Consider the following 12886-nt stretch of genomic DNA (forward strand, 5'->3'; position numbering starts at 1 on the left):
AGTTGAACATTTTACTCACTCCAGTTCATTCCTAACTGGAGACTGCCAAGGCCGTAAAGGGCGTGAAGAACCCATGCTTCAAACGCCCTGCTGTCATTATCTCACACGCAGACTGAAAAAATAGCACTGACCTCAACCTTACATTGATCAGCACTCCTTAAAATGATTGAAAGCGTCTGATTGGGAAGGAAGTGTAATATCTGATGTCTACACTCACTCCCACTCTGCCAAAACGTTACCACCAATCTGAATGCATGAACACACATATCCACGCACACACATTCACATGCACGCGCGCCACCAGATGCCCCCTCAGCTGTACTGCTGGCTCTTTGCCTTTAAGGGGTGTCAGCGTGCGTAATCTCAGGTGACGTACACCTGGTAACGCACAGCCCAAGACATCTGTAGGACAGCAGGCCTGCTAGCTTCACAGCCTCCGTATCCACGTGCAACGCAAACCACAAATTTTTCTCTTATGAATGCAAGTGTGATTTAACCTCACCGACACATTGAAAGCCAATAAACAAGCACAGTTCATTACATATATAGAAGTTCCAACCATAACTTTCTTTATACTCTAGAGTCATATTAAATGAATCTTTTAATTACTTAGTCTGATAAGGAGTGACATTATTGTCCAACATGTCAATCAGTAAAGTCCCAGGTGCACCCAGCATTGCTACAAAGCTCCTGCTGTGGGCCAAAAAGCCGTTATTTAACCTCCGGGTGCAGGAAAGGTCAATGAACATGTAGCACACAGGCCTCTATGAGCCCCGAGGGATTGTTAACAAGGTCAAGGCCCCAGAGAGGAAACTTAACGGGGTTACAAGGAGGCCCGCATGCAAAAACAATGCTGCACCAACAGGAGGCGCTGTCAGGGACTGTTCAGATGTTAAGTGAAGCATGTTCTCAGTTGTATTCCCAGACAGCATCCCCCCCTCCCCTCGGGCTAGCTCTCTTGTGCAGAGCTGCTGCTCCACAGTCTGAGGGGCCTAGGGGTTCTTGGGGGTATTCCCTGTGGTATAGCAGGGAGCCTGAGGGGCTCCGGTGTGTCGGAGCTTTGGGAATGCAGAGGCCTTGGGGGGCCTGGAGCTCAGATGGGGCCTAGAGGGTAAACTTTCTCACTCAGGGAGCAGAGATGGAGCAGATACAGAAAGACAGCGAGAGGAAAACACCTTGAGAGGAGTCTGTCAGATATGCAGGCAGCAGCCGGAAGGATCCCATGAGGGTACACAGACGCAGAAACACAAACACACACATGAATGTATACTCAAAACCAATATGTGGGCCAGCAAATGTAGAGCTTTTTAAATATTCCCCTCTCCCCTCAACCATCCCGTCTTTCATCTTCTCCTCTTTTCTCCCTCCTGCGGTCTCCTCTATTCCGCTGTAAGATATTAATGCCTAACAGGATTAGATGTGTCTCTATCATGTGAGACACAAGATCACAAACCAACCCCGAGCCCCCTGGGGATCAGTGGGATGGGAGGGATGAAACAAGGCCTCATCTCCCCTCTCCTCCCCTTCATCCCAAAGGTATCCAGATGCTGGGACACGGAGAGAGAGGACCAGAGGAAGGAAAGAGACAAATGTTGACAAATGGAGCGAGAGAGGCGTTTTGTCCAAAGATATCAGTCTCACTGGGATCACATTGTCTCCACCCTCACTGCCATGAACTCCAAAACAACTCCACTGTGGGCCACTTTGCCAGTCTTTTAATTAAAACTTGAAAAGTCTCCCTCTGCATATATCATATAAGATATGCAGCGGCCTGTCGGGATGAGTAGGCGATTAAAGTGGCGAGGCAGCCGCGTAAAGCTGCTTGAAACTGATTTTGAGTCATCCTGACCTCAGTTCAAAGGGCCCCCCCATTACTCCAGAGGCACTTACAATTAGTTACCAACTCACTAGGTTTATGGTTCCTAAATTGAAATGTATTGCTCTTTAAAGCCTTCTCTCTAATTGTGTAGTCATTAATGGCCGATTCCCTATCTACACTGCATTGATGGGCACATAAAAACTCATGATGATAGACGAGCACAAGTGTAGTTAGTAATGAAAAAGAGAGGAAGTTACCTCTTGTTCTGTCCCATCGCCACCAGGAGGAGTAGAGCCCCATGACGGAAGGAGATCGGAGGGATAACCACTTTCTCTGAGTTGACATGAAAGATTGATGGATTCCTTCAAGCTTCATTGTCCAGAGGTAGAAACATGCGAGGCACTGAATTAGCCTACATTCACATGACACGCACATACAATCGCACAACCTGCACGAACACAGTAGGGAGGGTCTGCCTATCATCAGCCAGAATTTTAGAAAAACTGAGGTCATGAATCCAAGTTCACCCAGTGCAGAAGATTTGGATGAGAGAGAGCAAATAATTCAGATCTTTCTAATCTACTGAATCTAACTTCCTTTAACTGTTCAGTTATATTTTCAATTTACTTGAATTTACACTTACATGATGCTGCAAATGCTGCAAAGGACTGAACTTCTGATCGAGAAATCCTGAATAACTTTACCCCAAAAGTATTCATATTTAAACATATTCATCCTTAATGTATCATTATGTAAGAATTGATATTTTGTGTGATTTGGCACCCATATAGTTTTGGATTGCAATGGGTAAGTAGAATCGTGGGAGAGACCAGATTTGGAGGATAGCTTTATTAGCGTATTAGCTGTCAAGTCACCACTCATGTATAAAGTATGTGTGAAAGACAAATGCCCATGAAAAGAGAAGCACTCGACAAAGATGAGCTACAAATTTTGAAATAAAAGTGAGGCTACTTGATAATTAGGGTTAGCTCATCTGAGCCAACTAGCAAACGGCAGCTACAGTTAGCAGCAGTTAGTGGTTGCTTCAGCAAAAAGTAAAGCGATCTGTCCATAAATCACAGTGAGGACAACGGAAGTGAAACCAGAAAATGTTTCTCCATAAAATACGATATGTAACACACTTCTTGCGGTTGATCAAACCCGCCCACCCAAGTTACCTGGTGCAAGAACAGTTGTTTGGGGCGCAGAGTGGAAATGACAGAGGTGCCACTCTCCCGACAATCCAGTGGACCATCAAAATGATTCTGAAGGAGTGATTGTAAGTTAAAATAGAAACATAACATTGCTTCAAAATACTGGGAATTCCCTACAACTTTTAGAGATGAGATCTCTGAAAACTGGAGCTATATTTTAGGAGGGGGACCTCTTTTGTGGCAGATTGTATTTGCAGAGCCTGGGACTGGAGACGAAGTTCTATGTTTGCAATGTGATCTACAAGAATATTTCGCTACTGCAACAGGATTAGTTGGTAACTAACATAAGGACATAACTGTGTTGCCTCCATGTAGATGTTCTTGACAGTAAGACGTACCACAAAGTCTTCAGTGCAGCTCCAGCAATACAACTATAATTTGACCTCTAACGAGAAGAGAAAGGGAAAGCCTATCCCTTAAGATGTCATGCTCAGGCAAAAGAATCACATAGAGTTCCCATTCAGCTTGGTAAATGTAAAATGTTTTGTCTAAACAGCTCGATAATGAACCGAGACTGTACTTTTTTTTGTTATCATGCACGTTATTATATAATGGGTAGAAAGCCTGTTATGAAAGCCTCAGCACAGGATGGGTCAGATGTCCCGAAGATCATTACAAACAACACCCTGGGCTACAAATCCCAAAGGGTACGAGGAACAAACACAAGAGATAAAAGACAAAGATGAGGGAGCACAGATATATTCGGAGGAAAAATAGGGCATCGTGATGATAAGAGTCAGAGAGAGGAGCAGGGGAGTTGAGGGGGGGGGGGGGGGGCTGGATGCACTGTATAGTTTGTTATGGAGGCAGTTTAATTGTAGTAGTCATTTTAGGTTTGCTGCTGTTAATTGCTGATATGGAAATGGAAGTGTACTATGAAAAAAAGGTCTTTAAAATGAGATCGTTGGTGGACAAGCCTAAGTGAAAATTACACTGGATGGGGGCACTTACACTCCCAGACATTAATATTCTACACTTTATGACCCTCCTCTCCCACTGTCCCCACCCTGTTCTCACCCAGAGGGCTCATTATTATCAGTGGAGAGGGGTTGATCTTCGCAGACACTCATATGAGAGCTGTCTGAAGGCATTACTGTACACACACTCCCCCAGTGTGAATGATTAGAAACCTATCATAAACAGGAGGGGCAGGCTGTTAAACATGACCGCGAGGCAGGCTGCACAGAGGGTCAACGTGCCCCCATCTCGCTCACATTTGGTTCTTTTACATCTCTGTGCACCACTTACACTCATCCACCTCCACTCACACGTCGGCCCAGACGCGCAGATGCACCCTGACACATGACAAACCTCATATGCTATTTGCAGGAAGTACATTGAGCTACTTAGTGTTTTCGGCCTCCCAATTATTCAAATGTATGATGCAAGGCTGACCCCACACTCTTGAGCAAGGCAACAGAGCAACTATTAGATTATCTAATGGGCATCATAAAGACCAGAAATAATTCAAAAACTTCAGATTGTCACTACAGGCAACACCTCCACTTTAAATTATCCTCAGACCTGGAGTTTTTTGTCAGATGAACAAAGAGGGAACTCATCTGAGAAGAAATTTGTATTCTTGGATGTCTCTGTAGACGTGGAGCCAAGCCAGAATTTGGTAACCTATTTCTGCAAATTTTTATGAAATAATCATCGTCATTGTCAGGTCGCCTTCTTGCAAAGTTATTTAAACCTGGAGAACGTCAAAGAAATTTATATAACAGTAACAATATCAAATGGGACTTGAATATTTAAAAGCTTTCCAGACATTTTTGGCTTCTGCAGTCATGAACTGAGAGTGTCTGAAGACGGCCCTACATCACAACAGAATAACACAGCCCACACATACATCGCCCTGTCCCTTGTTCCTAATGAGCTTTATCGCATTGGTCCCGCTTGACTTGTCTTGCTAACTGGCACACATATATCCATATGTTCCACATGAGCAAGCAGAGGGGACAGGCTGGGTGGCAGAGCTGCTTTCTCAGTTACATCTGAGAGTTTTACTGCAACAGCCAGCAGCAACAGCGAGTCATCTTAACTCCATCTCCGCTGTGCGTGCGAGCAGACTGTAATTAGTCATGAGAAGTGTTAACAGCGTTTGCTTGATCCTGATGTTGAATGAGTCAAAAGTTGAGAAGAGACGTGAACATTTGAACCTGATATGGCTACCTGAGATACAGTGTGCCCATGTGAAAATTCGAGCACATGCAGCACACACATTTTTAGATATACAGTATATGTAGGTGCAAAAGCACTACAGTATGAAAACTGTATTAAGTATTTTGTGTTGTAGGCTGGATTCTGCTCAGACTGCGAGAGAATGGACAAGCTTTCACCTGTACCCATGTTATTAAGAAGCAGACAGACAAGTAAAGTAGGACACTGCTTAATCTAGACACAAGAAGGCCACTATTTTAACTGTTACCTAGGATTATTTATATTCATCTCATTCTGATGACACTGTGGGGTTTGTAGGCAAGACTGAGCCTTCTGAAATCATGATTTAACACAACAGAAAGTTGCATTTAAGGCTACGCAATACAAGGTCATATTTGACAAATCCACAAACTGTTCTCAAACTGTGGTACACAAGCTCCCTTTAGTGGTACCCAGGGGAATCCAACCAATGTTTTTTTTAACATTCATTTAAAAGCATGAAATACTGCAGATTTCCAACTTAAACTTATTTCAAATGAAAAGTAATTAAAATATTTTTTTGTAATGTTTGTATTTTGTAAGCTCAATAATGAAGCAATGCAGCTTAACACACAAAATATTCAATATTTTTTTTATTTAGACACAATTCATGATCATGTGCAGTTTAGAAAAGAAGACATGTTGATGCGTTTGTGCCCATGTGTGATGTCGACTATGAATGCAACTGAGGTTTAGGACAACAAAGCACAGAAGAAAAAGATGAAAAGGAGAAAAGAGTGTTTGAGTGAAATTAAATTGGACTGAAATTACAAGAACCTCAAATTCTGGTCAAAGTTTGTTCTCTTTGAGTTGCATTGTTCTACGCACCTGTCATACAAACTATCCATTAAACAATGCAAAGAAAATACAATTCAAAATACAGTGGGAGAGGATGACCTTGGAGTCACGTAACAGGAAGCAAGGAGTCATGTGAGAGGTGAGGAAAGGAAACTTGTGTATTGAGCCACTAGAGTACTAAAGAAGGGTCAACCTTAATTAAATTAGACGGTTGTAAAAGGGAAAAGCTCAAATATAACATCAGTAAACGTCAATAAAAATGTAACATGGGGCATACTGTTGGCCTATAAATAATTACATTTCAAACTAAGTATGAAGAAAAGTAAAGTCTTTCACAGGCTACACTAAAACCAAATGCGTGCAAAAACCATGCCATCAAACATCAGTTATTTATCAGTTCTTAAGCACTTGACTAATAAAAAACAACATTAAAATCATTTGGCGAGGAAAACTTGTAAACGCAGAAACATCATTTGTGTCTTGTTTCAAAAAAATCTCTAGTTGAACACTGTATTACTCTCATACCTAAAGTTCAGAAGATATTCTATAAATAAATAAAATCAGAATAAATGTTCTGCGCTGTAGTTTCACATTAACGCTATCAAAAACTGTTCCTGTATCCGACAATTCACGTAAAGCTCGGCACTCAGCTTTGACAGGTTTTATTTAGGACTATCTACACAGATCTCTGAGGCAAGAAAGCCGACGATGCGACTGGAAGGCACCATCGATGGAAAGTAGGTCCACTGGGTCTGGCTTTGCTCCTGAATGTCAGAAACAGAACCTAAGATGGACCCTTAGTGTTAGTGGTAGGACCGACCCTTGTCCCTCCTCTCATCTGGTACCCACAGTGCGAGTTTACAATCCAACACACCGACATCTGTCCTGCTATTATGAGGAAAGGATGAGTGGGGGTTGTGGTGGTGGGAGGAGGTGCAAGAGTCTGTGATTCTGTCGTTGTGATGTTCACCGACCCTCCTCACACACACGCACACACACACACATAAACACACACAGGTCAGAAGCTGCACTCAGAGCTCGTCGTGGTTCCTGGTGAGGTCTTCTCCATAGTTGGTGGCCTGGCTTCCCACAAACATGTTCCAGTTTTCAAGGATCTCCTCTTTGCTCAGCATCTGGTCCTGAGAGGGGAGGACAAGAAAATTGCAAGTGTTTAAATTGGTTAATTTAAACATGCTTTTTATTTTTATTATATCATTATGAATGTGGACAAGATGACAAGAAACAGACCGTAAACAACTTAATGAGGCTAAAGCAATGTACCTTGTCCTGGTCAGACTCATACACCAGATGTCTGGCTTCAGCCTGAGCATGGTCGTAGTCTTGTGGCATAATCCAGTGGCGGATTTCGTCCTGGTCCATCTTACCGTCCTTGTTCAAGTCTCGGAAGTCAGAGAACTGCTCCCTCTCAGTCTTGACCCAGTCTGGCTCTGGACCCCCGTCCTCATGAGCGAACATGTCGGCTGAGAAAGTAGAGACAAATAAGAACAATGGAATTAAAAAGTTAAACTTTATGTTTGCAGTTAAAAGTCAATTTGTACCTCAAGCGTACTTAAGGTACTCGGTAGTGAAGTTTGTGTCAAATATCAGTTTGCAATCTTCTTGATTAATAATATGAAAGAATATCGGCTCTTAAAAAAACATATACAACATCGGTCAATCCCAAGGTCATATTTTTGTTTTATTGTTGTCTTTGATTTAATTTATTTTATTGATTTCTTATACATACCAATATATTCGTCTTCATCCACGTGTCCGTCGCCGTTCTTGTCAATGTCCTCCAGGGTTTCCTGCATTCAGAATGAGTTAATGATGTCATTAAAGGGAGACACAAAGGTTTCAACAACAGTGGAACTTTCACTTTCAGTAATAAAAGAGGAACCTGTCGCCCCAGGCAGGACGAGTGAATGTTTAAGGGTCAGTTTACAGCTGGGCGGGCAGATTGACGCTACAATCACAGGAGAGACATCCCCTCCACATTAAACGGTGATACACACTTGTTTTTTTAGTGAACAATTGGTGAAACACTAGTTTTTAAAACACTGCCAGTAGGTTTCCCACTCACATCCTGGATTTGACAGAGTATGAATTTGACTAAATGGTTACCTAAATGCTTGCCGTGTGAGATGATCATCAGTTAACAACCACACACTTAAGTGTACGGTAATTGCAATGCATCTGGGCATAACACATGCAGGCAGCTACACAGATTCAAATCACCGTATGCATCCTTTCCTGCAGGTGAGAGGCCCTCTCTGTAGCCTGCTGAATGATTAATAGCCATGTAGCTTCTGCAGTCATATAGCTGACTAATAATACACAAGAACATCCATCCATCCATCTTCTAAACCCATTTAACCTGTAAAAGGTTGTGTGTAAACAAGAGGAGATGTTCATTAAAAATATAAAACCACTATACTTCTGTAAACACTGACCATGAGAGAGATGTTCTGTACATTTAAGCATTTGATATCACGCTAGTCTATTCAGGGATATATAGAACTGAGTTCAGTCACGATCCTTCTGTTCATAGTGTAAGCCTACTACTAAGGCTAATACTGCACAAGGATAATAAATTACATTTAATGGATTCTAAACATTTTGAATCTTGCACGAATATATATGGTCTTAAAAGGGAGATACTACGTGCACAGCAGTGCTCCTCTTCTGGGTGCAACCGGTGCAGGGTAAACCACAGTGAAACAAAGAAAATCAATATTCCAGAGCGAATACAATGAAGCAACATGAGAAACCGCACCATGTTGTTTTTAATTGTTAATAATATAGTGTCAATCGTATCCTGGTGTGTGCTGGAATATTGATATTTTGGGTCCAGTAAATATAGACTTGTCGCAATTTACCGTAACTAATATCATTAAACCAGGACAAGGTGCAACAGTCAATGACATCTCACAAGATATTCAAACAACTAATCAGCCAACAGTCCAGAATAAGTCATAAGTCATACTATAATTAACCTGGACAAATATAAAACCCAGCCAGTTGTATTAAAAAAACTATTTATCATGGTTTAGATAAATAGATTTTAAATTATATCATCCAGCCCTTCTATACAATTAGAATAACAATTTAAAAAAGAAGCCTTTGAGGACAGCAGAAGAAACCCTAACACTATACATAAAAAACTAAGTAGATACACGATTTACCAGTAGGTCAAAAGTTTTAAGAGATTTCGACTGAAGAATCTATGGTTGTTTATAACACTGTGGATCGAAAGCAGCAGTTTTAGAGGCTCTGAGGTGACCTGAAAGCCAAACCATACTCATGTTTTCAGGAGTTATGCGATACTAGTCTTTTTTTTTGCAACAATATATGACGTCATGGGATGTACAATTGATGTAAATTGGCTTTACATGAAAGAAAGCCAGCAAAAATGATGCTCAATTCTTGCCCAAGAAATTGGTGTGATGCAGAGAAATAGTTATTATTCAGGAAATGTCTGTATAGATGGATACAACGCAGAGCATGGCGTAATACATCACAGCTAGTGGACAGTGACTAGTGACTAAACTGACTTTTGGATTATAGTTTGGGATTGAGTCAGTATTTATCCAGTTTATTGTAGTGGAGGTCTCTGGCCTCTGATATCAGATATGTGTAGGAAGATATGTGAAGCCAGACATTTCAACAAAGTGCTCTGTTATGTGAATGTGTGTAGGTGTACAGCTGGCACTCAGTGAGATGACTTCATGCTCCTGGACCTGTGCTATAAGCTCCATCAGTTATCCGTCCTGTTAGCCTACAATCACATCCTTTCTAAAGCTGTAAACTGACTCTTCCTTCGGGATAATTTTTCCTCATATGACGACATAAACCATCAATTACTCTTTGTTGCATGTGTTGTGAAAAAAAAAAGCCTCTTAGTACTGTGAGCAAAAGGCCTCTTATTAGATCTTTAGCCAGATTCACCACAATCAGTGAAGATGCCCCCGGCTGAACAGTTCATTGGTAACATTCGGTGACATCATAAAAATGAGAGATTAATAATTAACTCTGTCAAATGGGTAGTACAACTTTTATGAACATGGCAGCATAGTGCATCCCTGCTAACATTTGCCACGCAACTGTTCCATGAAGCCAAATTTATATTTAAAGATCGAGTCTTAAATGGGACAGCGGGTCCATCCCACTGGACCTGTTCCAAAAAATATAGAAACTCAATCATTTCCTGGCCGAGTTTAAAATTGCATTAAGGCGTTATCCAAATGTAGCGCATTTATCCAAGAAGCCCATCGGATGAAATACATGGGAAAGAATATCAGATCTGCTCTTGTAGTGATATTATATTTCTAAGTTGGGACTAAAATTACAAACTCTAAGTTTAGGGAGTTTTATTTTCTCCTACATACAAATCTGAATGTCTGACACTGAGCTTAGTGTGCAAAAACTCCATGAGAGAACAAACACTAGCCTTGCTTACAACCCTGCCCTTTTCTAATCACACTTAATCACCACGTGGTCACAGAGGGCTTACCAGAACCACAACATCCTTCATGTGCTCAAACTCCTCAGGGTGGAGGAAGGATGTGAACTCCTCTCTGTCTGCTGCCTGGTCCCAGTTCAGATCAGCTCTTTTAAACCTCCTCTCGTCACGAGGAAGCATCTTCTTGAAGCTGAACTGGTCTGTTGCATCCTCGAACTCCTCCGGGTTGGCTAAGAAGGGCAATTAAAAATCATGAATAGCTATACTTGTACTGGATGTAAAAGAAATGACATGCAAAAGAAACCCACACACACCGAGGTAGTAACCGTATGTGGCCTGCTTGTACTCATCCCATGAAATCTTGTTGTCTTTGTTCAGGTCATAATCTGTCCACACCTTCGCCACATTCTCGTACACGTAACGCTTCTGTACGCGCTTGATCCAAGCCTTGAGTTCGGCTGTGGTGATGTAGCCATCGCCGTCGCCGTCTATCCGGTCCACTATTTTACTGTAAGGCAGGAGAATGAAGACAGGAAGCATTTGTCAGTCACGTATTGCTCAAACATGGTGGTAAAGAGCCAATATCGGCAGAAATACGTGCAGCAGGGACACAAGTCACCTCCATCACACACTCGGGATTAAAAAGCAGACAAATGTTTGGTTGCACCAGTTTTACTACTAGGGACGTGGCTTCAATGGGACTCCTCTAGTAGGAGGGGCAGGCGGGCAAACCCCATTCTAGTAAAAAATGCAGAGTAGCTGTGGTGTATTCTTAGACCTGGGTTGCCACGTTGTGATGTTACAGGGGTCCCTCCCACTCTCACCACCACAGGAAAGACTTTTCTTTTTAGAGGGGAAAGCCCATTCAGCCAACGTGTGTAAGGCTACATGGTGCCAAGGTGTCACCCAGGCAAGACAGGAAGGACCACGTAGCACAAGGAGTTAGTGACAGCAGCTCACAGCTGTACTCAAACTTCATGGCCTACAAAGTCTTCTTCAGTGATGATCTATAATTAAGATTTCGGCTAAGTAATTAGCTCTTATAGGAGTGTGTGCGAACAGTGCTGAAGGCATTGTAATGCACAGTTTGACCCGGCGTTGTACATTTGCTTGGCATGCACATCTTTCTCATGCACTTGTGCTCATGTTGTTAAATTGTTAATGCGCTCAGCCCGAACAGTGACACGCATCAGACAAGAGAGAAATGAGAGTGCGTGATTTTGACTCAATGCAACCTGTGACTTAACACACCAAGACTGTCAGTACGTCACCTGACAGCATCCACAGATAGCACAATCAGCTCACGTGGTTTATAATAGCGTTACATCTCACCTGAGCCTGTCCTTGCTCTCCTCCTGGGTGAGCTGGTCAAATGTTTTGGCCTCGTCTTTGCCAAGAAAGGCCTCATGGTCGTACTGGAAGCTCTTGTTGTCGTCGTTGGCTTGCTGCCTGGCCACTTCTGGGTCCTGATAGAGGACTCTGTCTTTCCTCAACGTTGGCTTGCCGTCCACGACCACACAGCAGAGCAGCACAGCACACACGAAGCCGAGGACGTCCATCAGTCAGTCAGGGATGAAGAGGCTAGCTTCCTCTCTGGGTTGTTTCCAAACAGGCCTGTAACACCACAATGCACAATGAGCAAGCGGCTGTCTAGCCACTCTCTCCCCCCTCGCTTATACCGACACACACTAGCCGTTCCTCCTCTTTTCCGAAGCGGGTGAGCGACAATGTGAGGCAACAAAACCTCCAGAGAGCAGCTGAGTCCACTGAAAACACCTCCAGTCCTCTCTCAAAACGGTTTTTAGGCAATCCTGTCCCCTTTTCCTGTGGAAGGGACGCAACCAAACCGGGGTTTTCTGCCGCCTTACGTACAGCCAATCAGAGCGTCCGTTCGACGCAGGGCCCCGCCTCTTCCACAGACGGGACCGATGCCATTGGTCCGCGGGATGTCGGTAACTTGAGAGGAATTCAGGCGCCACGTTGCAAGCTGCACTCAGCTCAGTCTGAGGAGGTATAATACAAATTTTAGGCAAGTGTTACAGCTTTTAAACCTGCAGAACTGCGTCACCATCACATTCATCTTTCTACTTTTACCAACATGAACTCGCGATTAGAGTTAAGAATTCAAATAGACAGAAAATCACAATTCAGCAATCAATAGAGAGCATCTTGGAAACCTTGTATGTGTCCCTGAAAAAGTTCAAATGTTCATGTCATTGGGTTTGGGTGCGACAGTGTTGTGACCTCAACAGGTGAAGTTGTCAAAATACAATATTGTTTTCATAGAAGAAGTTGGTAACCTTCAGTATTTTTAGTTTAGAGACCGTAAAAATGATTAACAGCGTGATACAGTGGCAGGATTATGTTTTCTTTCTTTTTTTTCTTTTCTCA

General features: G+C 42.6%; 1 protein-coding gene across 1 annotated transcript; it reads right to left on the reverse strand.

Annotated features, from left to right (window-relative positions):
- Positions 1-5815: 5815 nt before the first annotated feature.
- rcn1 (reticulocalbin 1, EF-hand calcium binding domain) lies at positions 5816-12351 on the reverse strand. Its single transcript, XM_084342624.1, has 6 exons — positions 11828-12351; positions 10810-11003; positions 10547-10725; positions 7781-7841; positions 7315-7514; positions 5816-7172 (listed from the first exon to the last, which is right to left on the reverse strand). The coding sequence occupies exons 1-6, from the start codon at positions 12052-12054 to the stop codon at positions 7065-7067; spliced, it is 969 nt and encodes a 322-aa protein (XP_084198750.1). The 5' UTR covers positions 12055-12351; the 3' UTR covers positions 5816-7064.
- Between the last annotated feature and the right edge of the window lie 535 nt (positions 12352-12886).

Source organism: Pagrus pagrus (assembly GCF_965226575.1).
Source record: "Pagrus pagrus genome assembly, chromosome: 1".
NCBI lineage: Eukaryota > Metazoa > Chordata > Actinopteri > Spariformes > Sparidae > Pagrus > Pagrus pagrus.

What these genes read in the sequence shown, in the direction of transcription:
- rcn1 (XM_084342624.1), bottom strand. Translation starts at nt 12,054, where the DNA reads ATGGACGTCCTCGGCTTCGTGTGTGCTGTGCTGCTCTGCTGTGTGGTC. An exon ending in GAGAGCAAGGACAGGCTCAG is followed by an intron (nt 11,004 to 11,827) that starts GTGAGATGTAAC and finishes CCTGCCTTACAG; the next exon opens with TAAAATAGTGGACCGGATAG. An exon ending in CACATACGGTTACTACCTCG is followed by an intron (nt 10,726 to 10,809) that starts GTGTGTGTGGGT and finishes TGCCCTTCTTAG; the next exon opens with CCAACCCGGAGGAGTTCGAG.